At 51.6% G+C, this 27,921-nt stretch overlaps 1 protein-coding gene across 1 annotated transcript; it reads left to right on the top strand.

Moving 5' to 3' along the window:
* The first annotated feature begins 27 nt into the window (after positions 1–27).
* On the top strand, positions 28–26,888 carry ATP6V1B1 (ATPase H+ transporting V1 subunit B1). The gene is made up of 14 exons (XM_004277045.2): positions 28–211; positions 6,818–6,873; positions 19,497–19,595; positions 19,804–19,897; positions 20,488–20,565; positions 21,447–21,586; positions 22,526–22,627; positions 23,145–23,242; positions 24,221–24,344; positions 24,490–24,640; positions 24,881–24,963; positions 25,806–25,910; positions 26,107–26,236; positions 26,327–26,888. The coding sequence occupies exons 1-14, from the start codon at positions 94–96 to the stop codon at positions 26,488–26,490; spliced, it is 1,542 nt and encodes a 513-aa protein (XP_004277093.1). The 5' UTR covers positions 28–93; the 3' UTR covers positions 26,491–26,888.
* Positions 26,889–27,921: the final 1,033 nt, after the last annotated feature.

Raw genomic sequence — 27,921 nt, 5'->3', positions numbered from 1 at the left:
GCCGCAGGGGGAGGCCGGCCGGCTCTCTCCAGCTCCAGCTGGGCCAGAAGTATTGGAGGCTCAGGCACTCAGCTCCCAGCCCTCCACCTCACCATGGCCGCAAAGGTAGACAGTAGCCCCGGGGGGGTCCCCAGCAGTGGCTCCAACCTGGGTGCCACCAGAGAGCACATGCAGGCGGTCACCCGAAACTACATCACCCACCCCCGTGTCAGTGAGTATGACCCCCAGTGGGTGAGGTCGGGCGGGCTGCTGGGTCTGCAGGTCCTCCTCCTTAGCCTCAGGGAAAGCAGAGGACCCGAGACCTGGGGAGACCTAAGGGGCTTTCGGTCCTGCGGAGTGATGCGGGTAGGGGGATGGGGTTCCCCAGCCCAGGGTACCCCGGAAGAAAGGGCAGGGGAGTAGCTGCAGGAACCTTCCTGTCATCAGTGATCTTGCACTGAGACCCCAAGTCCACAGAGAGCTCCCAACCGCCCCCAAGAGTGTGTGTGTGTGTGCACTCTTGTGTGCATATGTGTGTTTGGGGTGTGTGCATGTGTACACCAGAATACTCAGTGCGAGGAGTTGTATAATCAAGTGTCCCTGGGGGATGTATGTGGCAACGCAGAGTACGTGTGCGTTCTCAGGATGGGGAACACCTGACACCATGTGTGTCACGTCATGTGTGCATTCTGGGGGAGGGTGCCTGGGTGTGGAACCAGGGGGGTGCCTGGGTGGGCGTGTGCCCCCACCTTCACTTGGGTGATGACATACGTGTGTGAATATGTATGTGACAGCGTGTGTGTGATCAGAAAGGAAATGTGTGAGACTGTGTGTGCGTGCTTGTACGCTCAGGGTGGGGGTGGGTGTGTGCAAGCATGCGTGCTCACGGGGAGAACATGGATGAGTGTGTGGTCAGATGATGTCACATGTCTGTGTGAGCAGCTAGGAGAAGGGCACATGCCTGGCATCCGGGGGTAGGGGTGTGGGGACCACGGGCACTGGAGTGGACCCTTGCGGGCTTCCGAGGGGGCATCGGGGGCGTCTGTGGGTGTGGCTCGAGTGCCCGTCCTGCAGGGGTGGGCCGAGTCCGGGTGTCTGGGACAGAAAACCCTGGAAGTCCCCAGGACCAAAGTGAGTACCCCTGCTCCGGCCATATTTCTTTGTCCAAGGTCACATTCCCTGGTGTGGTGAATTGTTGAATTCTCAGAAGCCCCGTTCACTGGAGTAAACCGGCCTGGCCGGCACCAGCTAAGCAGAGCCAGAGGCTCCCAAGAGGGTGTGTATGGGGAGAAGCTGGCCTAGCACGGCCACCCCTCCCTCTGCAGCCAGCCAGCCCCACCGGGGCAGGGGGAGTGTCTGGAGAGGCAGCTGAGAGCAGCGTGTGCGGCGGGGCCACACCACGGAGAGCAAAGCAGGAGCAGAACGGCCAGGCCCAGGGCTCGGGGGGAGCAGCGCCTCGGCTGGGTGGGCCACCACCTGAGGCCCGAGGCAGGCACCGCGGGATGCGGAACACTCCAGCTAAGGAAAAACTGCCAGCGAGTGGGGTCGGATTTATCAAGAAGGCCCCGCGGGCCCGGGGAGGACCAAGGTCCAGATCCTCCCCGACTGCAAAGCCGGGGTCACCAAGGCCCAGAAATATGCAGTGACTGTGCCCCCCCCCGGGGTCCAGAGCCCGGGCCTGGAGACCTGAGTAGAGTCGGCTGACCTTTGTCCAGGCCACCCCCGCAGGCTCCTCCCCCGTCTTCCCCTCCCCCTGTGAGAACGGGAGAGCCGCCTGGGTGCTGAGTGGGGGGTGGGGTCTGAGGTCTGGACCTACAGCTCGGCTTTCCTCGTCCCTGGAATGTGCCCTCCCAGGGTGCAACCTTACCCGGGATCCCCTCCCAGCCGGCCTCTTATTGATAGTCCACAAGCCCTGGCACTAGGGCCAAGGCCCAGGAGGTTTGACCCCGGCTGGAAGCAGGAACAACAGTGTCCCCCCCCCAACGTTGGCACCATGCGGCCCCCAGCCAGGCAACTGTGTTCAAACCCAACAGCCCACCCAGAGTCACGGGTGAGCGCGAGGTGAGCCCCTCGCCCAGTGCCGCGTTAAAGGTGTTGCTATGAAGACAGAGGCCGCTCCTGTGCTTTCGCTGCACACCGGCGTCCTGTCCTCACAGGTCCACGCTGGGGCCGGCCAGCACCCCCCGCCCGAGGGAGGCTGGACTCCTCAGCGTGCGTCTGCACCTGCAGCTTTCTCCAACACCTCCCTTCCTCCTCGGGGGCCTGGGCAGGTGGACTCCTGTGCCCCTCTGTGCCCTCCTGCCCCACCAGGGGACTCTAAGCACTTCCAGGCAGAACTTTGTGTAGAGGCAGAAGGAGCCTAGGAGGAGAGCTGGGGGACCAGAGGGCCAGGGGACGGGGCAGCTGACTCCCAGCCCCAGAGCTCGCTTGGCCATGGGCATGGGTCCAGGGGAAGACTTCCTGGAGGAGGAGGTGGACTAAACAGGCCAGAGGCATTAAAGGTGATTTCTCTGCAGTGGCTGAGGGAGGGAATAGGGCAGAAAGGGGGGTGGGTAGAATCAGGATGGGGAGGGACCCCAGCAGTATCCACCCTGGGAAGGAAGGGACCCCTCTGCCTTCCTCAGAGCTGGAGCTGTGCTCCACGGAGAGGAGGCGGCAGGAGCTCTATCTGGTGGTGTGGGGCAGAAGGGGTGGGGTGAGGGGTCGGGGCGCCCCGCAGGAGCAGAGGTTAGGACGGACGGGCTGGAGCCCAGTCCGATGGCCCAGGGCCCTGAGTGCCAAACCACTGGCTGCTTTGGTTTCCTCAACAGAAAGGCAAGGGAGGTTACACGGAGAGAGTTCCACCGTCAGGGTCTTGGACCGATTCTAAGAACCCTCCGCCCCTGCCCTCCCTCCCCTAATCCCTCCAGCGGGGATCTGGGAGGAGGTGCAGGGCCTGATCCGCTCCACCCCGCCCCCCGGCCTCACGCATGGACGCCCGCCTCTGCTGGCTCCCAGGACGCTGCAGGTGTGGCTGAGCCGGCCCTAATTAGCGGAGCCCCGCTGAGCCTTTGCCGGGGAAGGCGGTGGGGAGGTGGGAGCAGAAGGGGCCCGCAGCCCGAAGAGCAACCCGAAGTGTCAGCTAGGACAATGGAGAGGGGGTGGGCAGAGAAGCTGGAGGGAGTGTCTGCAACGTGTCCGTGCCCTTCAGGGGTCTTCTCGTCCAGCCCTTGCCTCCAGCACCACCTCCAGGGTCAGGGACGTGCCCCGGGCTGGGGTAGGGCCCTAGGCCTCGAGTGCCACAGGCTACTGTCCTGACTTGTGGTGGGCCCTAGGAGAAATCCGCCGACTTCCTGGGCCTCAGTTTGCCACTCCATGCGACGGACACCATCAGAGCTGGGGGTGGATGCAGACAAAAGACCTGGCTTCCGGTCAAGGACACCTTTGTTGCTCAGCCACCACCTTGGCTGTGTCCAAACCAGACAGCCTCTAAGAAAAGATACTGTCTAGTCCTACAGAGGAGACACCCTGGTCTGAAGGGACAGACACGATCTGTCTCCAGTACCGGACAAGCTGGAGAGCAGGGCACCCACTGGGGTGGCAGCTGTGGGACTTCAGAGGGGAAAGGGCCCAGTGAGCTGCCGTAGTCAGTCAAGGGCGAGGCCTCGGACAAAGGAAGGCAATAGCCAGACACTGAACCGAAATGGCCACGTCAGTGGATTATCTGCGATGAAAGGTCCAGGCTATGGAGCGATATATCCACCCAGCAACTAGAGCCCAGAACCACCGTGTCCTCGGGAATCCTGGGAAGGCAGCTTATGGATGAGGCTGGTGTGATGAGATGGGGACTTAGAGACCTCATGCTGCATAGAATTGAGAAGTGCTGTGCACCCAGCTCTGCTGCAGGCAAGCACTTTGCCTGGGCTCCCCGCAGACCAGCCCCTCCTTGGGAGCTGGAGTGGCCCCCCCACGTCCAGATCGCTCCCCTCCTTGTGCCTGTGACCTTCACCGCTCCTCCCCTTGGCGGGTAGAGTTGTTGGTACTTTAGAGTTGTCTTGGTATTTTCTCCACAGGGCCAGTAAGATGCCAGCTCTTCCCCAGGGCTATTGAAAACGCGGGTCTCCCTGCCCCGTGCTCCTTCCCCTGTTCTCACAATCCTCCACGCTCCCTCTGCTGGGCTCCCTGGCTCCTCTCTACTTCACACAGGCCTAGTAACCCAGAGGGTTTGATCAAAATGCCCCCTGGGCAGGAAGGGCTGTTTGGTGATTTCCTTGGTGGGCAGGTGGATGCGCTGGCCTCTGCCCTAACCCTCCAGAGGCTGGGGTCTTCCTGTGCCTACAACCCCTTTAGCCTGTGTATTCGCTTTATCATCCCTTCCATTCTACCTTCACAGGGGTGGCAGGAGCCAGAGTAGGCGACAGGATCCTCGTTTGGTTTGGGGATGGGAAGGTGTGTGTGTATCTGTAGGGGGAACACATAGGTCCTGATGTGGGATATACGGGAATGGGCTGGTGGGACAAGGTGACACCTTCCATAATTCACCCAACAAGTATTTACTGAGTGTCCATCATAGGCCCACACTCTTCTAAGAGGTGGAATCCAGCAGTGAACACTGTTCCCCAAAGGCCCCAAGTTCTTTCTCTGGGCCCCTGGGCCTCCTTATCTCTGCCAGATGTGCCCTTTGCCCAGCTGTCTGGGTGCTGCCTGGATGACTGCACTTGACCCTGGAGCCTCAGCTCAAATGGCCCTTCCTGCAAGGTGCCTCCTCTGTGAGCTCCAAGCCTGGTGTTCAAGCCCGTTCCCGCCCACCCTGCTCTTTCCCTTCAGACCAGTTGGCAATTGTTTCATCTTTATCCCCTTTTAAACTGTAGGCTCCATCTTTCATCTGCCTCCTTTATTTGCCTAGCCCAGTATTGTGAAGGCATCTGAGAGGCAGGCTTGAAGATAGGACGGGAGGAGGGAGGAGGGAGGAGGGAAACAGAGCTTGCAGGGCGGGAGTGAGATGTCAAGAACCAGGTCCCAGCCTTGAGGTCTCAGCATCCAAAGGTAAGGAAATAGGCTGAGGAGTAGCCAGAGGGGTGGAGGGGAGGGGCAGGGCGGGGCCTCCAGGAACCTGCAGGAGAGAGTGCATCCAGGCCCTGGTCCCTTCCAGGGGCAAAGCCAGACTGGAAGGTGAGGTGTGGGTGGCAGGTGGAGAGGGCAGTGGAGCCGGGCTATGATCGTTGCTGGACAAGGATTGGGGTGGAGGGTGTGATTTTCAGATGGAAAATACCAGAACTTGCTTGATGAGAAGGCCACAGAGAGAAGGAACGCTGGCAGGTCACCCTAGTGCTCAGCCTTCTCTAGGGCCTGGTTCCCAGTGCTGGGGAGGGGCTGGCTTAGATGGAAGATGGGACACCACCTCCGTGGGAAAAGGACAAGAGAGTGGCTCAGGTGCACGTGGGGGCTGGTAGCTTGAGGGCAGGAAGGAGAGGGGAGTGCCCCAGCTCTGGGCCCAAGTCTGAGAAGAACTTAGCTTTCTTGAGTTTTCCTAATAGTCCTTAAGTTCAGGAGAACATAGAAAACATCTGTGCAAGGATCACCTTGCCCAGTCGGTCTTCCTAGATTAAGTCCCCAGGAAAGGAACTTCGATCTGACAAAAATAAGGGGTTGACCACTGAGCCCCGCTTAGCTTCGCCTCGCGGGAGCAGCTGGGCGGCAGGCCTGCTAAAACCATGAGGGCAGGTGGGAGCCCATGTGGTGTGATAGGAAGCACGAGGGGGGCCCTGCCCCTGCTCTGCCACAGGGGTCTGTGTCCCTGGGTGGACTTTCCACTCCTCTGAGCCCCATTCTCCTGGCCCGTTGAGAGGAGGGCTGCACCGCACTCCTGTCGGAGGCCCTTCCAGCCTGGGAGTGACCCAGCGACCTCACAGTCACCCCTGACCATCCTGCCCTGCCAGGTCCCTTCACCCCAGTTGTCCCACTGGCACTTCAAAAGGACCCTGGAAAAGGGCTACCATGTCCCGGGGTCATGGGTGATGGAAGGACCCAGGGCCCCTCAGCTAGCGCCTCACAGAACCAAAGTAAGCTTCCTGTCTGCCAGTCTGTGCTTCTCCTACTGGGGTCCCCAGCACTGGAGCTGGGAAGTATTTCCTGATGTCTAAGCCAATCCCTCCCTGTAAGCCGCGCTCACATCCCCATCTGTGGCTCTCTCCAGCCATCAGGACGGGGGCAATCTGCTTCATCCTCCTTCTTTGTGACTCTGCTCTCTCCCCGCTCCCACAGGCGCCCAGTGAGCCCGGCCTCGTGGCAGCGCAGGGCCCTGGTTGACTTTTCTCACTGATGCCTGCACCCCTAACACACACACACACACACACACACACACACACACACACACACACACACACACACACACGAGTGCCCAGTCAGTGTGGGGTGATGGAGAGAAGTGTGGCCCTGCTGAGGTGCAGGGAGGGCAGCTCTCATCACATCTCTAGCTTTTGGAAAATGCTGTGGGTCAGAGAGGAGGGAGTAGTGGGTAAGTGGGGGCCCGAGGCCAGACGGGAAGTAGCCTCAGAGATGAGAAAGGCCTCTGATGGCTGGGGGTGTGGGAGGGAAGGACTCGAGGGGCCTCTGCCCTTGCCCTGGCCCTCCCCCAGCCTCCTGCAGGTGTCCGAGGCAGCGGGGGCCCTGCGGGCAGGGGCATGACCCTTACAGCAATGGTGGCTGGCCCTGTCACAGCTAATGACCCTGACGGCCCAGGCTCCAGAGAGGGGAGGGGGTGGTGCTTAGAGGGAGGGAAGGTGGAGGACGCTTATGTGTGTGTGTCTGTCTCTCCGGGTGTCGGTGTGAGACCCTCACCCCCCCACCCCTCCCCCAGCCTACAGGACCGTGTGCAGCGTCAATGGGCCCCTGGTGGTGCTGGACCAGGTCAAGGTAAGACTTCTGTCTCTTCCCAGGCACCACAGCCAAATCCCAGTACTCCCGGCCCCTGTGCTTATACTCTTCTAAATTGCCCTGCCCCTCGGTGGCCCCCATGCTCCAGATCCCCAGACACCCACCTCCACATTCTCCCTCCCTGGCCACCCGAGGTTTTCTCTTCCTGCCTTTTCTGTGGGCCTTAAGAGACCTGCTCCTACCAGCAATGAACAGGGGCATTGCAGCTATCGTGCCTCTTTCTTCATCAGTAGAATGGCTGTGTCCAGCTTCCCCGGAAGGCAGGACCCTCCCACCTGCCTTTCATGGGTCTTCTTTTTTTTGTGTGTGGTACGCGGGCGTCTCACTGTTGTGGCCTCTCCCGTTGCGGAGCACAGGCTCCGGACGCGCAGGCTCAGCGGCCATGGCTCACGGGCCCAGCCGCTCCGCAGCATGTGGGATCTTCCCGGACCGGGGCACGAACCCGTGTCCTCTGCATCGGCAGGCAGACTCTCAACCACTGCGCCACCAGGGAAGCCCTCACGGGTCTTCTTTTAAAAGAAAGAGGAGGAGGCGGCAGGCAGATGGATACCAGCCGACTCTCCAGAGCGTGAGGCTTTCAAAGGTCTTTGGACTGTCTCCGCCCGGGAGCCAGGAGCCTGAGCTTGAGGGAAGTGAGGCGGGCCTCACGGAGGAGGTGGGGTGCGGGCGACTTGGTGTCCTCAGGGAACATAGGACCATGGCAGACACTGGCAGTATTCTGAGTCCCGGGGTTGGGGATTCTCGAGGCGTAAAGAGTTCTGCAAAGCTACCCGATCACTCTGCTTCCCCCCCAACCAGTTCCGCCCCTGTCTCCCACCCCACGCCACCCAACCCCAAACTGGAAATCTGGGTGCCACATTGATCCCTCCCTTCCTGGCCCATGTTCTGTCGGCAATCTCCCACCCACCACACCCTTATCACGGCCATGGCCTCAGGGGCCCCAGCCTAGCGCCCTCCCGTCCTCTACCCTGCAGCCATGCAGCCCTGACCCCTTCCCTCTGCTGCTCCAACCTCACTAGGTCTCCCCATGGCTTCAACTTACAGGCCCTCTGTCCTTTAAGGGTCCTGCATACCTCTCCACATCTCATCACTCTCCCTTCCCCACTTAGAAACCCACAGTGTCTCTGTGTGAAGCTGCCATTTGATGTCTCTGGGCCTTTGCGCATACTCTGCCTTCTCCACTGCCTGTCCCCCGGTCCCTTCTTCTGACTCACCTTCTCCTGGAAGCAGTGAGCCTGTCCCTGCTCTCAGCTTTGTGTATTGTCTTGCTGGCAGCATCCTTCAAGGCATTTGGTCACCACCTGGCCCCATGTCTTCTCCCTGCCCCTCTCCGCCCACCACAATGTGCCCTCCTGTTGGACTTGGATGGTGTTTGTCAATCCCAAGCTCCCAGAGCCCCACGGTGGACTTTTACTGAACACCTAGCCCATCATGGGGGCTCAGTTTGTTCAAAGGAAGGGTGAGTGAATGAATGAATGAATAAGAGCATGAATAAGTATGGGCCTGTCAAAATCTGAGCCAACTATATTAAAGAGATCAGACCCACTCATTTCTGGAAAACAGATTCCAAGCTCATGGAGACATCACAATTGGGCCCATTAGTGTCAGGGACGCCCTGGGAAGAAGTGTGGCGGAGTTGGTCTGCATGCGCACTGGAACCAGACCGTGGGATTCAGACTTCTTGAACTTTAATCCCAGATCCATCCCACCCTTTCTATTAACTACCCGTCAATTCTACATCAGCAGCATCAGCACCACCTGGGAACTTGTTAGAACTACAGATTCTCGGGCTCTACCCCAGGCTGACAGCATCAGAAACTCTGAGGGCCCACAAGTTTGTTTTCACAGCCCTCCAGGTGATCTGATGCTGCCTGAAATCTGAGAACCATCCGTCTAGGATTGTAAATCCTGGTTTCCTCATCCATTAAAAGACAACAGGGGACTTCCTTTGGTCGTCCAGTGGTTAAGACTCTGCACTTCCACTGCAGGGGGCATGGGTTTGATCCCTGGTTGGGGAACTAAGATCCCGTATGCCCTGCAGCAAGGCCAAAAAAAAAAAAAAAAAAAGACAATAGGACTGTTGTGAGGATCAAATCAGTTAAATGTATTGTTATTATTCCTCCTTGAGAACAGCTAGCGAGAGCCCCCCCCCCCCCCCGCCTGGAATGCGGAAATGCTAATATGCCTCATTAGATAAACAGTTGGTCAATCTCCTGCGCCTTTGTCCACCTCGGCCACACTCCCTGTCAGTCTATACAGGACTCTGTATGGAGAGTCAGTACCTATGCAGACATCCATTTTCCAGCTGTAAGGTGGGGCTGGACTAGGAAACTGGAGATCGATTCCCAGGCTATGGTTCTGTGATTACTGGACACGTCGGTAACTCGTGTAGAACAGAGTAACTGGGTGAGGGAGACACCCAGAAAATCCTGGGCTTGCAGAGGGAAGGAAAGGAATCAGAAGTTGACAGTCTCATAAGTGCAGGAGATGGAGAAGGCACCTTTATGCACCGCTCTCCACTGTCCCACACGCCTTGTTCTAGAGTTGCTTGGGCAAAAATGCCACAATTCTGTCTCTGTAGCGCCACCTTCTGCCCGAATTGAATCACACAGGCAATAACGCTTTCTGCTTCCAGCCTTCTCAAATGGAAAAATATGGGGGGAAGAATTTTGCATAGATCCAAAGTTCTTAGACAGGTAATCAGGGCCTTGAAATTGTATGAAAACCTCTTAAGGTAGCAGCCTGGGTTGAGGCCCAATAATGTGCATTCCTGACAAGCTCCCGGTGGCTAATGCTGCCGGGAGGGCCGGATCACCCTCGGAACCGCTGTTCTAGAGGATCTTCCGCCTGCTGTATTCTGTGATTCAAACCGGCCCTTGGTTGAGATTCACATTACCCGCCAGACTAGGTTCCAAATGTCTGTGGCTGCTCCCAAACTCTTTAGGGAAAAACTTTCAAAAGTGTGTGCAGGGCTTCCCTGGTGGCGCAGTGGTTGAGAGTCCGCCTGCCGATGCAAGGGGACACGGGTTCGTGCCCCGGTCCGGGAAGATCCCTCATGCCACGGAGCGGCTAGGCCCGTGAGCCATGGCCGCTGAGCATGCGCGTCCAGAGCCTGTGCTCCGCAACGGGAGAGGCCACAACAGTGAGAGGCCCGCGAACCAAAAAAAAAAAAAAAGTGTGTGCATCAGCTCCAAAAACAATTTCCAAAGAGGAGTTCCCAAACTGCCCTGGGCGTTGTCATGGGGAGAAGCCTTGGAGGCTGCACGCCCTGTCCAAGTCCTGCCAGGCTTGCTAAGAACTTCCCAGGCTCCTGAGTGGATGCGACAGCACCCCTGTGCCTGACCCCTGGCTGGTTGGGAACTCGGTTGAATCTCCAGCGGAGGAGGTGGGCTGCACTCCCTGCAATTCTCTTAGTAACCAACAATGAGAGCTGAGAGAATCAGGTCTGCGGCTGGGAAACGGGGTATAAATAAAAGCTCATTGCTGCACATTGGAATTCTCCCGCTGCACACACTGCTCTAAGTGGCTAAACCCACCCTTCCCCCCAAACAAATAACTGGCATTCTCTTCCTAAGGATTCCAGATAACACCCTCCATGCTTGGGCTCCATGGTTCTGAGAGTTCTTCCTCCTATCTGGCTGTAACCTCTCTGCTGCTTAAAGTTCACTTTCTGTGATGTTTCATCTTTCAGGGACACACAGTGTGCCACCTCTTCTCCCCTCTCCATTACCCGCACAAATCCACATACCAACGATCGCTTTTTTTTTTTTAAGGTAATAGAGAATTTTTAAAAAATATTTATTTTAAATGTGCCGGGTCTTAGTTGCGGCATGCGGGATCTTTAGTTGCGGCACGCATGTGGGATCTAGTTCCCAGAGCGCGGAGTCTTACCCACTGGACCACCAGGGAAGTTCCCAAAGGATCGATTTTTATCAGCCTGCTGCCTGTTTTTCATTGGGCCCACTGCCTAATTGCTTTGGGGCCCGCTCAGGCTGGTGTTCTGTCGAGCATTTTTCCTCCTGAGGTTAGCAGCCCACCATCTGCGCCCCAGACAATGAGGCCAGTGGCCATTTCAGAGAGAGAGAGACACACAGGCCCACAGAGACCGGAAGAGGGGTTGGAGCCAGGACTTGTATTTAACTTGTTTCCCAGGGCCTCGCAGTCCTTGCTCTTGGGCTCCCTCTTGTGGTTATGAAGCCAAACGCTGTCCGGCATCAGCCCCTCCGCGGACCTCAGCACTCCTCTTGGGGCGAGCCCCCTCCCCCAGTGACCCCATTCCGTGGGGCCTGACAGTGGTTTGGGAGGGAACAAGATCGCTTTCCTGGCATCCCCAAGCCAGAGCTTCTCTCAGTGACTGTCAGAGCTGGGAATCCTCCTGTCTCAGGTTCAACCTCCGGTCGCAGGGAGCCCTGGGGGGAGGACCCCAGCCGACTCACACCGCTTAGGGGAATGGAGCCATCCACCCCTCTTCCCTGGCCCTGAAGGTCACTGGTGTGTGGACAGCAGGGGATATAATGATAGTCGTGATGGTGACAACGACGTCACTGTACTTGAACATGTTCCCCAACTGCCCCCGCCCTTTTTTTTTTGGGCGCACTGCGCTGCTTGCCGGACCTTAGTTCCCCGCCAGGCCTGGAACCCCGGCCCCCTGCAGAGAGAGCGCGGAGTCTTAACCCCTGGACCGCCAGGGAATTCCCCCAACCCTCCTTTTTTTTTTTTTTTTTTTTTTTACATTTTAATTACACGCACACGCAAAACATGCTTTTTGTAACTACTGAAATAAAAGGCACAAAGTTAACTATTTGCCCCTAACCTCTTTATTCCCACCCTCGTGTGATAACCAATGTAAAGATCCTGCTGTATATGGGCAAATATAAGCAAGTTAGATGTTTACGTTGGTGTTAGTCTCTTAAAATGTATCGAGTATTTTCCTCCATGTCAGTAGATACACATTTTACTCGTTCTTTTTGATAGCGACTGTGGTTTGGACATACTGTGGTGTGGATGTACCGTGATGTATTCCATTTTTGATAGACAATCAACATGTTTCCAGGTTTTGCTATTACAAATAGTATAGCAATATATATCCCTTTTATACTGGTGACCTTATTGCTACAGGTTAGATTCCCCCCAAATGGAACTGCTGGTTCAAAGTTCTTATTTATTTTTAAATAGATATTGACAATTTGGAGCAAAATTGCTTGCCCAGCAAGGTTGTGGTAATTCATATTCCAACCAGCCATGCATGAGAGGACCCACTTCCCAGCATCCTTGCCAGCACTGAATATGTGCTCTCCAGTAATTTTGCCTAATGGTTAAGACTAGTCCTATCTTGCTTTTATTTGCATTTCCCTGATGACTAGCGGAGCTGAGTATCTTTTTATCAGTTGAGATCGCACTTCCTCCTCTGTGACTGTTTCCTACACACTGAGTTGTACGTTTTGCTTTGTTTATTGTTCACCTTTGTTTATGGTATCTTTGCCATACAGAAATTTCAAATATTTATATTATCAAAGATTTCTATTTTTTTGTTTATGGCTTCTGGATTTCTTATCTTGCTTAAAGATGTCTCTCTTATCCAGCTTTTAACTGGATTATTCCATAGAAAAGGAAAGAAGAAAAGCTTCTGGTATTTTGTTTTAGTTTTATATTTAAATTTTTATATGCCTGGAATGCGTTTGTGTTTATGATAGGGATAGATACCCAGTGTATTAGCACCATTTGTACAATAAATTCTTTTTCCCTATGAACTTATATGCCACATTTGTTCTCTAATAGTCTCCTAAAATCTGGGATCTGTTTCTGGACTCTAGCCTTCCAACATCTCCATTCATCTGCCTCACCCCAACACTGACCACTTGACCTCAGTAGCTTTAGAGCACGTTTCAGTTATCTGACAAGGCAAGTCCTCTACCCCTGATCTTTTCCATAACTCTTTTTGGATATTCTCAGACATTTACATGAATTTTAAGATCGTTTTATCAAGTTCCAGGAGAAGCAATCCATTGGGAAAGCATTGAATTTATATATTTTTGAAAAGGATTTATATTTTTGTGATAGTAAGTCATTCTGTCTTGGAAAGCACTAGTGCTCTCCATTTGTTCAGGGCTTGTTTTCTGTCCTTCAGTAAGAGTTTATTATTTTCTTGTACCTTTCTTGTTAAATTTATTTCCAGATATTTTATGGGTTTCGGCCCTATTGTGGATGAAATATTTTTCTCCATTTCCTCTTCCGTTTATTGCTGGAATAGAAAATAATAGCGATTGGTTTTTTTTCACTTTTTGCATAAATTTTGTTTAATGATACGTTTTAATATTCTGTGATTCTTTTGGGGGGAACACTTTTCTTAATTGAAGTATAGTTGATTTACAATATGTTAGTTTCAGGTATACAGCAAAGTGAATCAGTTTTATATATATATATATTTTTAAATGAGAAGCTTTTTTTTCTTTTAATAAATTTATTTTTGGCTGCATTGGGTCTTCGTTGCTGCACGCAGGCTTTCTCTAGTTGCGGTAAGCGGGGGCTACTCTTGTGGTGCGCGGTCTTCTCATTGCGGTGGCTTCTCTTGTTGCGGAGCACAGGCTCTAGGCGCACGGGCCTCAGTAGCTGTGGCACGTGGGCTCAGTAGTTGTGGCTCATGGGCTCTAGAGTGCAGGCTCAGTAGTTGTGGTGCACAGGCTTAGTTGCTCCGCGGCATGTGGGATCTTCCTGGACCAAGGCTCGAATCAGTGTCCCCTGCACTGGCAGGTGGATTCTTAACCGCTGCGCCACCAGGGAAGCCCTATATATATATTTTTTCAGATTATGAGATAAATTAGGAGTGTGGGATTAACAGGTACAAACTACTTAAATAAAATAGATAAGCAACAAAGATTTACTCTATGACACAGGGAACTATACTCAATATCTTATAATAACATAATGGAAAATAATCTGAGATTGATTTTTATGTATTTATCTTGTATACAGCCAAATTCTCTTATTAATCCTGGATGGGGTTGTTTTTGTTTGTTTTCGTTTTTAACTAGATCCTCTTAGGGTTTTTTAGATATACAATATCATCTGCAAATAAAGGGAATCTTGTCTCTTTTTCCACTGGCATACTTTAATTTGACTTTTTATTGAAACAATTTCAAATTTATAAAAAGTTGCAAAAATAAAAATAGTACAAGGAATATCCATCTACCCATTTGTTCTATCACTGCTCTGAGTGTGTGTGTGTGTGTGTGTGTGTGTGTGTGCGCTTAATTTTTTTTTTTTTAAGATATTTTGAGAGTAAATTATGCCCAAAACTCTAGTGTGTATTTCTGAAGAATAAGGATATTCTCTTACACAACCACAGTAGTTATCAACTTTAGAAATTTACATTGATACTTTAATCTACAATCTATATTCCAATTTATAAGCTGACCTAATAAAGTCTTTTATAGCATTTTTCTCCCTCCAGTATAGAATCCAGTCTAGGGCCTGGTATCACATTTAATCATCATGTCTGTTTAGCCTCCTATAACCTGGAATATTTCCACAGCCTTTCTTTTTTTTTTTTTTTTTTGATAACTTTATTTATTTTATAAAATGGGTCTTCATTGGGTCTTCGTTGTGGTGAGTGGGGGCTATTCTTTGTTGCGGTGCACGGGCTTCTCATTGCGGTGGCTCCTCTGGTTGTGGAGCACAGGCTCTAGGCGCGCAGCCTCAGTAGCTGTGGCTCACGGGCTCTAGAGCGCAGGCTCAGAGTTGTGGCGCATTGGCTCTAGAGCACAGGCTCAGTAGTTGTGGCGCACGGGCTTAGTTTCTCCGCAGCAAGTGGGATCTTCCCGGACCAGGGCTCGAACCCGTGTCCCCTGCATTGGCAGGCAGATTCTCAACCACAGCACCACCAGGGAAGCCCTCTACAGCCTTTCTTTAACATTTCTGAAGAATACGGTCTTCCCTCACTACCTTTTTTTAAAATAGAACATTCTCTATTTATGTTTATTGGTATACTTCTCAATTTCTTCTTTTGGTCTTATTGTATAAACCAAAAATTCCAAAACAATGCTATGTAACAACAGTGATACAGGCATCTCTCTCTGTGCATTACCGATTTTATTGGAAATGAAAATAGGCTTAGCATTTTACCATTTAGAAGGATGTTGATGTTGGTTTTGGTCAATAGTCTAGTATTCAAGGAGTTACCTTCCATACCTGTTTTACATAGAATTGCATTACAAACAGCTGCTGAATTATATCAAAAGCCTTTTGATTTCTATTTGCATAATCCTGTAGGGTTTTTCTTTTAGGTTCACAAACTCCCTATTATTATAAATGATGTTGTGAAATGTTGACTGATTCACAGAGGTTGATTGATCTAAGCTTGTATGCTTGGAATAAACCCTATTCGGTCATACATGTTTATTTATTTAATACATTGTTTGATTTGACTGGCCAGTAGTTTATTTATAATTTCTGCATCTATATTTATAAGAGAAATTAGTCTATAGTTTTTGGGGGGTACTAGATTAGATTTGGGGTTTGGGAGTTTTCCATTTTATAGTTTTGTTTTCTTCTAATCTCTGTTTTCTCTTCATCTTATTACTTTGGTTAGTTCCTCCAGTACGATGCTGAATGGAATGATGATAGCAGGCAGTGTTGTTTTGCTCCTAAATTTAAAGAGACTGTTTTATACTTTATACCATTGAGTATATTATCTGTAGGTTTTCTGAGGCTACTTTTTGGGGTTAAAGAATTTCCCTTTTATTCTGTTTTCAAAGAATAGTTTTGTTCTTTGTTTTCAATCATAGTTTTTTTTTAACTTTTTGTAAAACTTGTTGAGATAACATGTTTTTTAATCCTTTAATTCATTAATAAGATAAATTTATTAGTAGATTTTCTAATGTTAGACTAACCTTGAATTCCTGGAATAATCCCAACTTGGTCTTTGTGTGTATGTGTTTATCTTCATTTTTTGAATTTTTTCTTTTATTGTTTGGTTTGTTTGTAACTTGTGGTCTTTTTTGGTACATTGCTGGATTTAGTTTGCTAATATTTGCTTAGGATTTTTGCATCTATGTTCATGATTGAGATTGCCTATAAATTTCCCATTATTATTTTATTTTGTATCAAGATTATCCTTGCCTCATAAAATTAATTAAGACTGGAGTTTTTCTTCCAGTCTTTTGAAGAGCTTAAGTAAGTTTCAAATTATTTGTTCCTTGATTGTTAGAACTCACTAATTATCTGGGACTGGTGTTTTCTTCCTGGAAAGATTTTAAGTTATTTATCCAATATCTTGAAGATTATAGGACTATCCTGGCTTTCTATTTTGTTTTTAATTGGATTTGGTTTGATTTGTATTTTTCAAGAAATTTATTCATCTAAGTTCTGAAATATATTGCATAAAGTTATTCATAATTTTAAAATTATTTTTAATATTATTAGTATAGCTAGCTTTGACTTTTTTTATTCCAACAATTATTTACTCATGTCTTTTAGTCAGTGATGCCAGAGATTTGTCTATTTTATTAGTCTTTTCAAAGAACCAGTTTGGCTTTGTTGATCATCTCTATTATATGTTTGTTTCTATTTTAACGATCTCTGCCCTTTTATTATTTATTTTATTTTATTTGGAATTTTAATGCTGTTCTATTTTCTAACTTTTCATGTTGCATACATTTAAACTACCTCTACCTTTTTTCTTTTCTAATATAAGCATTTAAAGCTTTAAATGCATCGTATGTGTGTTGAAAAATAGTTTCTCATTATTGTTTAGTGCTAAATGTTTTCTAATCTGATTATAAGTTTTTCTATATTTATTTATTTATTTTTGGCTTCATTGGGTCTTCGTTGCTGTGTGCGGGCTTTCTCTAGTCGCGGCAAGCGGGAGCTACTCTTCTTTGTGACACGTGGGCTTCTCACTGCAGTGGCTTCTCTTGTTGCGGAGCACAAGCTCTAGGCACGCGGGCTTCAGTAGTTGTGGCATGCGGGCTTAGTAGTTGTGGCACATGGTCTTAGTTGCTCCACGGCATGTGGGATCTTCCCAGACCAGGGCTCGAACCCATGTCCCCTGCATTGGCAGGTAGATTCTTAACCACTGCACCACTAGGGAAGTCCCACTTTTTCTATATTTAGAACATTTCAAAATTTCCAAATGTATGAAGTTTTTCTAACTATCCTTTTGTTATTGATTTCTAACTTACTTTGATTATGATCAGAAAACACTGATGTGTTCGAAGTGATATCCTTTTCATTATTTTCTGTTTCTTCTGTGATTTTAGTTTTGATTTCTTCTAATGTCCAAGGAGTAACTTAGAGGAGTACTTTAATTTCCCAGAATATTAGAAACATTGCAGGGAGAGATGCAGTCTTTTTTACATTTATTCTTATTGGATTAAGATTATGACTTACCCCTGAAGTGAATCAAGGAAGCCAGGTGGATGGGCAGCAAGGTGAGGGAGCCTGGGCGATGCCATGCATTCTCTCCAGGACCTCCCCTGGGAAGAAGGTGCGGGTGGAGGGCTTAGCTCTCCTGGTGCTGACCAGAGCTGAGGACCAGTGTCAGCTGGGAGCGTCTGCTCTCCCAGCCCAGCTTCTTTGGCTTGGCTCATAGCCTCGTCTAGAACTTGGCTCCTGAAGCACACACAGACAGCGGAGCTCGGGGATTCCCTTGGGGCAGACATCCACCTACCCACTTGCTGCCTGGGTTCCTGGAGGGACAGCCTGATTGGTTTTTAAAATTGAGTTATAATGTGTATCCTATAAACTTCACTCTTTTCAAGTGTATAGTTCAGTGGGTTTTAGTCTATACACAGAGTTGTGCAACCAGCACCACTACTTGATTCCAGGACATTTTCATCACCTCAAACAGAAACCCTGAACCTGTTAGCTGTCACCACCAATCCTCCCTCCTCCAGTCCCCAGCAACAACTAACCTTTTTGTTTTATGGATTTCACCAGTCTGGACATTTCATATCAATGGAATTATATACTGTGTGGCCTGTTGTTTCTGGCTTCTCTCACTTAGCGTGATGTTTTCAAGGTTCATCCATGTTGTAGTATGGATCAGTACTTCATCCCTTATTTTTTTTTTAATTAATTTATTTTTGGCTGTGTTGCACGCGGGCTTTCTCTAGTCACGGCAAGTGGGGGCTACTCTTCCTTGCGGTGCGCGGGCTTCTCATTTCTCACTGCGGTGGCCTCTCTTGTTGCGGAGCATGGGCTCTAGGCGCACAGGCTTCAGTAGTTGTGGTACGCGGGCTCAGTAGTTGTGGCGCGTGGGCTTAGTTGCTCCGTGGCATCTGGAATCTTCCCGGACCAGGGCTCAAACCCATGTCCCCTGCATTGGCAGGCGAATTCTTAACCACTGCACCATCAGGGAAGTCCCCTTCATCCCTTTTTAAAGCTGACATATTCCACTGCCTGGATATCCCACCTTTTGTTTATCCATTTGTCAGTTTGTGGACATTTGGGTTATTTTCACTTTTTGCCTATTATGAATAATGCTGCTATGAGCCTTCATATGCAAGTTTTTATGTGGACATGTGTTTCTCTTTCTCTTGGGTGTACACCTGGGAGTGGAATTGCTGGGTCATATTGTAACTCTATATTTAACCTTTTGAGAAACCACCAGACTATTTTCCAAAGTGACCACACAATTTTACATTCACACCATCAGTGTCTGAACATTCCAGTTTCTCCACAACCTTAACACGTGTTATTATCTGTCTTTTTTAGTACGACCATATTAATGAGTGTGAAGTGCTGTCTCATTGTGTGGTTTTGCGTTTCTTTAGTGACTAATTAGTTGATCATTTATGTGCTTATTGGGCACATGTATATCTTCTTTGGAGAAATGTTTATTTAGATCCTTTGCCATTTTTAAAATAGGGTATTTGTCTTTTTATTGTTGAGTTGTAAGATTTCTTTATATATTCCAGATGTTGGCCTGATGCTTTCTACATTGATAAGAATGAATACTTCACTTGATCTTAGCCAAAAGCAAAGTGGTTGCCTGATTCATTTTTTTCCTGAAGCCTGTGAGGACTACATGTGAATTGATCCCAGCCCCATGGCTAGGGAAAGATTGCCACTGGTAGATGGAGACATCTGGGAGCCGAGGAGAGAACTTTGCCAGTGTGTTCACCATTAGTCCACAGGGGCAGAAACAATGGTGCTGTCAGGAGACTTAAACAGCCATAACAGCTACTATATTTTATTGAGCTGTTATAAGGTCCCAGCACCAGCTAATGACTTTCCATATATTTCATCCCCACAGCAGCCTTATGAAATAGGTGTTGGTATTATTCCTATTTTAAAGATGAGGAAAGTAAGGCTCAGAGACATTAAGCAACTTCCACAAGGTCACACAGCTTCTAAGTGTCAGAACTTCAATTCTAACCCTGGTCTTCCAACTCTGAAGTCGGTACTCTTACCCACCCAGGTATACTGCCTCCCAAACAGAATTTAAGCTTTCCACTTACCAGTCTCTGAAGTTCATTTCCAGGAGTATCTGGGCACAAGATGGGAGAAAGGAGCTTGAGAATGGGTCAAGGAAGTCTGGGGAGGAGACAGGGACTTCACCTCTGGTCTCACTGACACTCTGGGGTGCTCTCCCCTCCTGCCAGTTTGCCCAGTATGCTGAGATCGTCAACTTCACCCTCCCCAATGGGACTCAGAGGAACGGGCAAGTGCTTGAGGTGGCTGGGACCAAGGCAATCGTTCAGGTAAGTGGTGTCAATAAGATGTTGGTGGTTGAATAAATGAATGAATCCACAAGGGTTCCACACTATCTTATAAACTCCAAAGGCAGAAAATGTTCTATTTCCCCTGAGAGAGCTTTGCCCGGAGCTGGACACAAAGGGAGCCTAGAATGGGAGGCCTTGTTCTCCCCAGCAAACCGCTTATTAAACTAACTAACCTCTTACCCTGTAGGTGTTTGAAGGGACCTCTGGGATCGATGCCCAGAAGACCACCTGCGAATTCACAGGGGACATCCTACGGACTCCAGTGTCGGAGGACATGCTGGGTGAGGGGTAGGGATGGGCAGGGTGAGGGCGTCTCTCTGTCCAGCCAGCCCAGCTTCCCTGACCAAGTGCTTACCTAGCAGACCGCACTGTCATTGCCTCTTTACCTAGCCTGCCTCCCCTGGGAGCCCTTTAAGGTCAGAGGTTGTGCCTTGTCTTTGACCCCCAACCCCAGCTCAGGGCCTGACATACAGCAGGTGCTCAATACATGAGGAAGGCAGCTTCAGTAAATTAGAGGCAGAGGAGGTAGCCGTCTATTTGGGGTCAAGCTGGAACGAACTGCACATCCCTAATTTTCTCCCAAGATCTGCCATACCTGGCCCTCTCCTCTTTCCAGCCCTAAAACTCCCCATTAGAGTCATTGTCCTGGGCCAAGGCCTTGCCTGTAAAGGTTTCCAGGAGAGGAGGAAAGACCCCCAAGGAGGCAGTCACTGTAGCCAGCTTCCTGGGGGTAACAAGGGCTGAGGGGAGGGGAACATGGGGCAATTGGGACACGAGGGCTGGGTGAGAGCTGCTGGTGTGGAGGGTGAGTGGCAGTGAGAGACCCAGGGCTGTCCCTGAGCACCACTCAACCCCTCTCACCCACTCCCAGGTCGGGTTTTCAATGGCTCTGGCAAACCCATTGACAAGGGGCCAGTGGTCATGGCAGAGGACTTCCTGGATATCAATGGTAAGTGACCGGAGGTTCGGGACAGCTCTCGGGACCCAGCCCCCAACTACCTTCCCCACCCCAGTCACTGCCTCTGTCACCTCGCCCTTGGAAATTCTGCCCCAGATAAAAGCCAGGGCCATTGCCCAGGGCTCACCCCCAGGACTGGTCATACTAACAGGCAGGTCAGGTGAGATACGAGAAGAGCAAAGGCCCCTCTGTCTGGGGCTAGCTGCATTTCATGTCCCTTTCCTATAAAATGCTATCATCATTGTGCAAAGTTCCCCAGGTGCCCTCACTCTCCTGCCTTCTGGGATCCACGTGCCTGCCACTTCTAATGTGCCTGGGTAGCACCGTCCAAGGGAGCACTGGACTGTGGCTACTGAAATACAGACCAATTCAAATGAAATAAAAGTTCATTTCAAAACCACATGGCGGGACTTCCCTGGTGGCGCAGTAGTTAAGAACCCGCCTGCCAATGCAGGGGACACGGGTTTGAGCCCTGGTCTGGGAAGATCCCACATGCCGCGGAGCATCTAAGCCCATGTGCCACATCTACTGAGCCTGCGCTCTAGAGCCCGTGAGCCACAACTACCGAAGCCCGCGCGCCTAGAGCCCGTGCTCCGCGACAAGAGAAGCCACTGCAAGGAGAAGCCCGCTCGCAGCAAGGAAGACCCAACACAGCCAAAAATAACATAAATTAATTTTTAGAAAAACCCCACATTTTGCATGCTCAATAGCCACACGCGGCCAGGGCTACGTTTTGGGCAGCGCGGTTAGAGCACATTTCCATCATGGAAGAAAATTCTTTTAAACAGTGCTGCCCCGGAGTCTGGGACGGGGTGGGGGAGGGCGGGCAAGGCCTGAACCCTTGAGCAGGGTCCATGGTCACCGTCTCCCAGGCCAGCCCATCAACCCCCACAACCGCATCTACCCAGAGGAGATGATTCAGACGGGCATCTCGCCCATCGACGTCATGAACAGCATTGCCCGTGGCCAGAAGATCCCCATCTTCTCAGCAGCTGGGCTCCCCCACAATGAGGTGAGGAGTTCGAGGGGCCTGTGGGCACGACCAAGGGGAAGGGACGGAGCAGAGGCCGGGGCTGGTGGGCCAGCGAGGGGGGCCTCCTGTGCCGAGCAGGCTGGGGTCTCCGGCAGCTGTCTCCTGGCAGCTCAGGGACTCGGGGCCCCCAGACAGATCTCCAAGCCTCCATCCTGAGTGAGTGGGGCTCGCACTGGCTCATGAGAGAGCCCACGGGTAGCCTCAGTGTTGCGTGTCCTGCGCAGCTGAGCCCACGGCTCTACCACTGGTCCTTTAAATGGTCTTTACTTGCCTACACTGAGTGAACCCCACCTCGGGCCAGCCCCACGGCCGTCTGAAGCCTCCCTGTGCAGGTTTCCTGCCCTACCCCCTCTACTCAGAGTGGACAGCCCATTTCTTCCCAGAGCAGCTGGTGTGACAAGGTTTCTAGAGGGTCCCCCCCGACCACCCCCACTCCTCTACTCCTGGATGCGCCCCGGCTCACCCTCGAAATGCTCAGAGGGATTAGACGGCAGAAGTGTCCCTGCCTTCCCCCTACACACACGCTCATCCTGGATCTGGACATGACGACTGGAAACTCCACACGCTGCAGGCCTGGGGCAAACCCCAGAGATACCCCTAGCAGGCTGCGGGGCAGAGGGGACTCTGAAGGGCCAAGTTGCCCCTAACCCGTGGTAGGCAGTTGCTCTCTGGAACTGTTTTTCCACACTGCTCCTCATGACAGGCACCCTGTGTCCTCAGGTGCCACAGAATAAGGCAGCCCTCCCCTGAGAGCGGCTGTAGGACCCAGGGCAGCCCTTCTTCCTTGCTGACCTTGGGTCCCTCCCACCGAAGGCCTTGGCGGCAGGATGGGCTGGGAGTTACCCTGTCCGTGCACCTCAGTGGTGCTCAGAGGGCTGACTCGAGCTCTGGTTCTGCTGTCCTTCCTCCCATCCCCAGATCGCCGCCCAGATCTGCCGCCAGGCTGGGCTGGTGAAGAAATCCAAGGCCGTGCTGGACTACCACGATGACAACTTTGCCATCGTCTTTGCAGCCATGGGGGTAAGAGGGGCTGGGCCGATTGGCAAGTTCTGGAAGCTATGGGCGGGCAGCCTTGGCCCCTGGCACACCCAGTCTTATGGGGGAGGCATTATCCTTCTTCTTGAGAAGCCGTCAAAGTCGGAGTCTGTCTGGTGAGAGAGGCAAGAGCATGACTGGAGGAGCGGGCAGTGTGTGCCCCACAGAAGCCCAGAGGCCACGGCAGCTATAAGATGAGCCCAGGACAGCTGGCATCCCGGCGGCCCTTAGAGGGCCCAAGGCAGGGACGGGGAGTTTAGCAGGGAAGCAGCGGGTAGGGGAAGGGGCAGGGGTGGCACTGAGCAGAGCTGAGTCTGAAGTCTGAACCTCTCTCTGGGGCTCTGATGAGACCCTATCCCGGCCTGGGCAGCAAACCCAGCCCCCGCCCTCTCAAGCCCCAGGTTCCCCCCAGTGACCGTTAGCAGGTCAGTCAATAGGCATTACTGAGAAGAGAGGGAAGGAGCCTGGTCCCCGCCTCCAGCCCTCCCTGCTGTGTGTCCAGGTGAACATGGAGACAGCCAGGTTCTTCAAGTCCGACTTCGAGCAGAACGGTACCATGGGCAATGTCTGCCTCTTCCTGAACTTGGCCAACGACCCCACGTGAGCCGTCCCCTGGCACCCATACTGCCCTTAGGCAGCAGGCCCTGTCCCCTTCCAAGACCCAGAGTACCAGGTCTCAGGCATCCCAGAACTACAGCCATGGGCCAGAGCTGGGAGAACAGCCCCTCATTGTGGAGATGGGGACACCGAGGCTGGGGAAGAGGTAGGGACAGCACACGGAGAGACAGGGAGCTGGGCCACAGCCCGCCTGCCACCTGTCGCCCCTCCGCCCTGCCCTCAACCTGCGTCTAGCCACCATCCCAAGTCAGGACCCCTCATCCGAGACTCACTTCCACCAGGTCACCACTAAAGAGACATTTCCCTAAACCATTCGCTTAGAAAAACTGCTATTTTAAAAGTTGAGAAAATGTGAGTTTAAATCTGCAGGTTAGGTGATGAAAAAAAAAATCTAATAAACTGTCCTGGGAACTGAAGGTACTCAGAAGGAACTCAAACCAGGTAGCAGAGTTCAGGAGGCCCAGATGACGTCACCAGAGAAAAGCGCCGCAGAGCCCGGGGACTGAGAGTGCCTGGACTGCCCCCAGTGGAAGGGCTGCCAGGGCAGGCCAGCCTCTGACCCATGCCCAGCAAGGAATAGTGAGGGGAACAGTAAGGAAAGGACCCCGAGGACACAGAGTGTGTGAGTGCTCCAGATGCCCAAGCTCGGGTGTCCTGGGGGACGAGGGACACCGTCATCCTCATCAGTCACTCCTGGCCCTGCCTGTCCCTCTCTCACCCAGCTCCCTGCCTGTCCCCGCCTCTGTCCTCATTCCTACCTTGAATAGCAGGACGTGATTGAGGGCCCACTCCCAGGAACAATGGCCTGGATCTGGGGGCTGGGGCCTGGGGCTCATCTTACCCAGTCCTCTGCTGCTGTGCACTGTACCAGCTTCCCAGTTCACCACCCACTCAGCACTGGGGCTAAATGGAGCACAGGCCTGGGCGTCGAGGCTCTCTAAACATTGGCCGTATCTGCAGGATCGAGCGGATCATCACCCCGCGCCTGGCACTGACCACGGCTGAATTCCTTGCCTACCAGTGTGAGAAGCACGTGCTGGTCATACTGACGGACATGAGTTCCTACGCAGAGGCCTTGCGGGAGGTGAGGTGGCTGTAGTCACTGTGCCCAGAGCTGGCCCACGCAGGCCTGTCCCCACCCCTTTCCTCATGGTCACTGAGACCCCACTCCCCTTCCTTGTGTCAGCCTCTTGCCCCCTTTCTTACCCCAAGGCCCACGAACATTGCAGGTCTCAGCTGCCAGAGAGGAGGTGCCCGGGCGCCGAGGCTTCCCTGGGTACATGTACACAGACCTGGCCACCATCTACGAGCGGGCAGGCCGTGTGGAGGGCCGGGGCGGGTCCATCACTCAGGTCCCCATCCTCACCATGCCCAATGACGGTGAGCCGCCTCCCTGCCCACTACCCTCTGCAGCCCTCCTGCCCTCCCATCCTACTCAAGACACTTAAAGGACCCATGCTTCTTTATATAGGTGTGCAGTAGCTCTGTTCCTCCATCAGGGTAGACACTGTCCCTTCCTTGCGTCCCCCGAGCACCCACTCCCATGAGGGAATAGAACCTACATGGCCCTGAGTGGGTGGAGACCTGGATCTACACTGACACCAGTGCCTTTCCTTGCAGACATCACCCACCCGATTCCAGACCTGACGGGCTTCATCACAGAGGGACAGATCTACGTGGACAGACAGCTTCATAACAGACAGGTACTGTCCCCTCCTTACCCACTTCCTGCTCTCTCCACCATCTCCAAGTACACTGACTAATAACCAATGTCCCACCACCCCCTGTACTTCATCGCCCTGTGAATGAGGAGGGGCCGGACAAGGCTAACCGCTAACAGGAGATAATCCCCAGGAAGACTGTTTGGTTCCCAGACAGAAGACAAGTCTGGGTGGAATCCAGCCTACCTGGATGTGGGACCTTGAGAAAATCATTTCATCTCTCTGATCCTAGGTTTCCTCATCTGTAAAATGGGAGTGATAATATATGTCACACAGTTGCATTGTGGAGAATAAAATAAAATAAGTTGGCCCACAGAAAGCATCTAGCAGATCGTAGATACAAAATAAATATCACTTCTCTTTCCTTTCTAGTAATTTGGTGAACAAAAACAATAGGTAACGGACACAAGTAGGTGGTGAATAATGTACCAAAGGGTTAGAAAATGTGTCTGTCCCATCTTAGGCCACCCCCTTACTCTTTCCTCTTTGTTTGGCAGTTTTTCTTTGCAACTATGAACTATTAAGTTTCTACCTGGCTTTTGTCCAAATAATCAGAAGTTTTGAAATAGCGAGACTTTCATGAACTAATATCATGTCATCTCCCCCCTCCACTCTCCTGTCTAGGTGCGCACATGTAGACACCTGTATACCCAAGCCCTAGAATTTGTGGGCGATAGAGGGCGGGGTGTGGCCAGCTGACCTCTCTGTGGGATGAATAACGACCAGTCTGCTGAGAACCACAGGGGGAGGGAAGACAAGTAGAGGTGGGAAAGAAGGGAAAGTTTGGACCCTGCCTTCTGACACGCCTTCTTCGCCCCGCCCAGATCTACCCCCCCATCAACGTCCTCCCTTCCCTCTCGCGTCTGATGAAGTCCGCCATTGGGGAGGGCATGACGAGAAAGGACCATGGCGATGTCTCCAACCAGCTGGTAAGGAGAGAGCCCAAGGGCTGGTGGGGAAGCTAGTTTCAGAAGCTGGAGATTGGAACCCTAGCTGGACCACGAACTTTTCTCCTGGAAGAAAAAAATTCCTCCCCTTTTGGGGTCCGCGCACAGTCACATGGGGGAACACGGGACTCCTGCGGTAAGCCTGCCGTGACCGCTGAACCCCTCCCCCCTTCACCAGTATGCCTGCTACGCCGTCGGGAAGGACGTGCAGGCCATGAAGGCAGTGGTGGGGGAGGAGGCGCTCCTTTCCGAGGACCTGCTCTACCTGGAATTCCTGCAGAAATTTGAGAAGAACTTCATCAACCAGGGTGAGGCGCGTTGGGGGCGTTCAGGCAGCAACCCCCTTGGTCCGACACCCACACACGCACACACCCTTAACACTCCTGCTCTGTCCCTAGGTCCCTACGAGAAACGCTCGGTGTTCGAGTCTTTGGACCTGGGGTGGAAGCTGTTGCGCATCTTCCCCAAGGAGATGCTGAAGCGCATCCCGCAGAACATTATCGATGAATTCTACTCCCGCGAGGGGGCGCCGCCGGACCCCGAGCCCGACACGGCGCTTTAGCCCCGCGGGAAGCCTGGCCCCGGAGCCAGGTCCTGGCACCGCCCTCGCCGGGCGCCCGATCTACACACCCCGCCCTATCGTCTTGGTCCGCACACCTTAACCCATCGCTCCGTGCCCACCCTCAGTCCCCTACAGGTTATGGGGGGCTCCTACGCTCCAGTCCTCTCCCTGGATTCCCCGACATGGGAAACAGAAGGTGGTTAAGCCTATATTCTCTGTCTTGTTCTGATAGGAGCATTTGTATTTTAAAAGTACCACCGCCCTCTCCCAAGAATTTATCTCATGTAAATACAAGATTGGCAAAACACTGATAATTGTTGGAGCTGCGGGGGTACATGAGGTTCACTAAACTATTCTCTCCACCTTAAAAAAAAAAAAAGGCTACATTAGTGTCTTAACAGGTGACAACAGAATTCTTCTTAGGGAGATATTTATCTTTGTTAAAAAATATCTTGATAAATTTCTTGGGTGGAATGTGAGCTCATGGGCCATAGAAAGGACAATCTCAAGGCCACAAAAGATGTGTCTGATTCTAAACAGCTCTGCCTAAGAGATGCTAGGAAGGAATTTGGTTTGCTCCAGATGGGGAGGGGAGTTGCTGGGGAGATGGCCTGAGGAACAGTGGGGGCAGTGTGCAAAGGCTGAGGAAAGGCCCCCCAGTTAAGAAATGGGCGAAGAGCTTCCTAAAAACCAGGATACCTGGTGTTCCTTTGAAAGCTGCCTGCTCTTCTGTAATGCCATCCCTTCCTGTCTCCTCTGCCCCACCTACGATGAAGTCATGGGTGCTTCCTAAGAGGTAGGGCAGGTTGGGAAGATAGAACATCAGCAGAAGGCTGAGTTCCATTTCTGGGTCAATGTGTTGTGGAACCAGGCCAGAATTCTTGGATTCCCATCCCCAAGACAATTTCCAGCCATTTTAGGGAAAGCTTTTGGGTGTCCACGGGACATAGGGTTGTTCTGACTTAATAACAGCTTTACTGAGGTTGATTCACGTACCGTACGGTTTACCTATTTATAACTGTACAATTCAACAACTTTTAGTATATTCACAGAGTTGTGCGATCATCACCACAATCAATATTAGAACATTTTTATTACCTTAAAAAGAAACCCTGTACCCCAGGTTATCACTTCTCAAACCACACTTCTGCCCCCTCCCCAGCCCAAGACAGTCATTCATCTTTCTATCTCTGTAGCTTTGCCTGCGCTGGTCAACTCATATAAATAGAGTCACAATATGTGGTCTTTTGTGTCTGGCTTCTTTCACTTAGTGTGATATTTTAAAGGTTCATCCATGTTGTAGCCTGTGTCAGTACTTCTTTCCTTTTTATTGCTAAATAATATTTCACAGTATGGATACACCTTTTATCTCTTCATCAGTATCTGGACATGTGGTTGAAGCAACTTTTCACTGTCATAAATAATGCTGCT

This window comes from Orcinus orca, chromosome 13, assembly GCF_937001465.1.
Source record: "Orcinus orca chromosome 13, mOrcOrc1.1, whole genome shotgun sequence".
Taxonomy (NCBI): domain Eukaryota; kingdom Metazoa; phylum Chordata; class Mammalia; order Artiodactyla; family Delphinidae; genus Orcinus; species Orcinus orca.
This window is presented reverse-complemented; position numbering and strand designations above follow the sequence as displayed.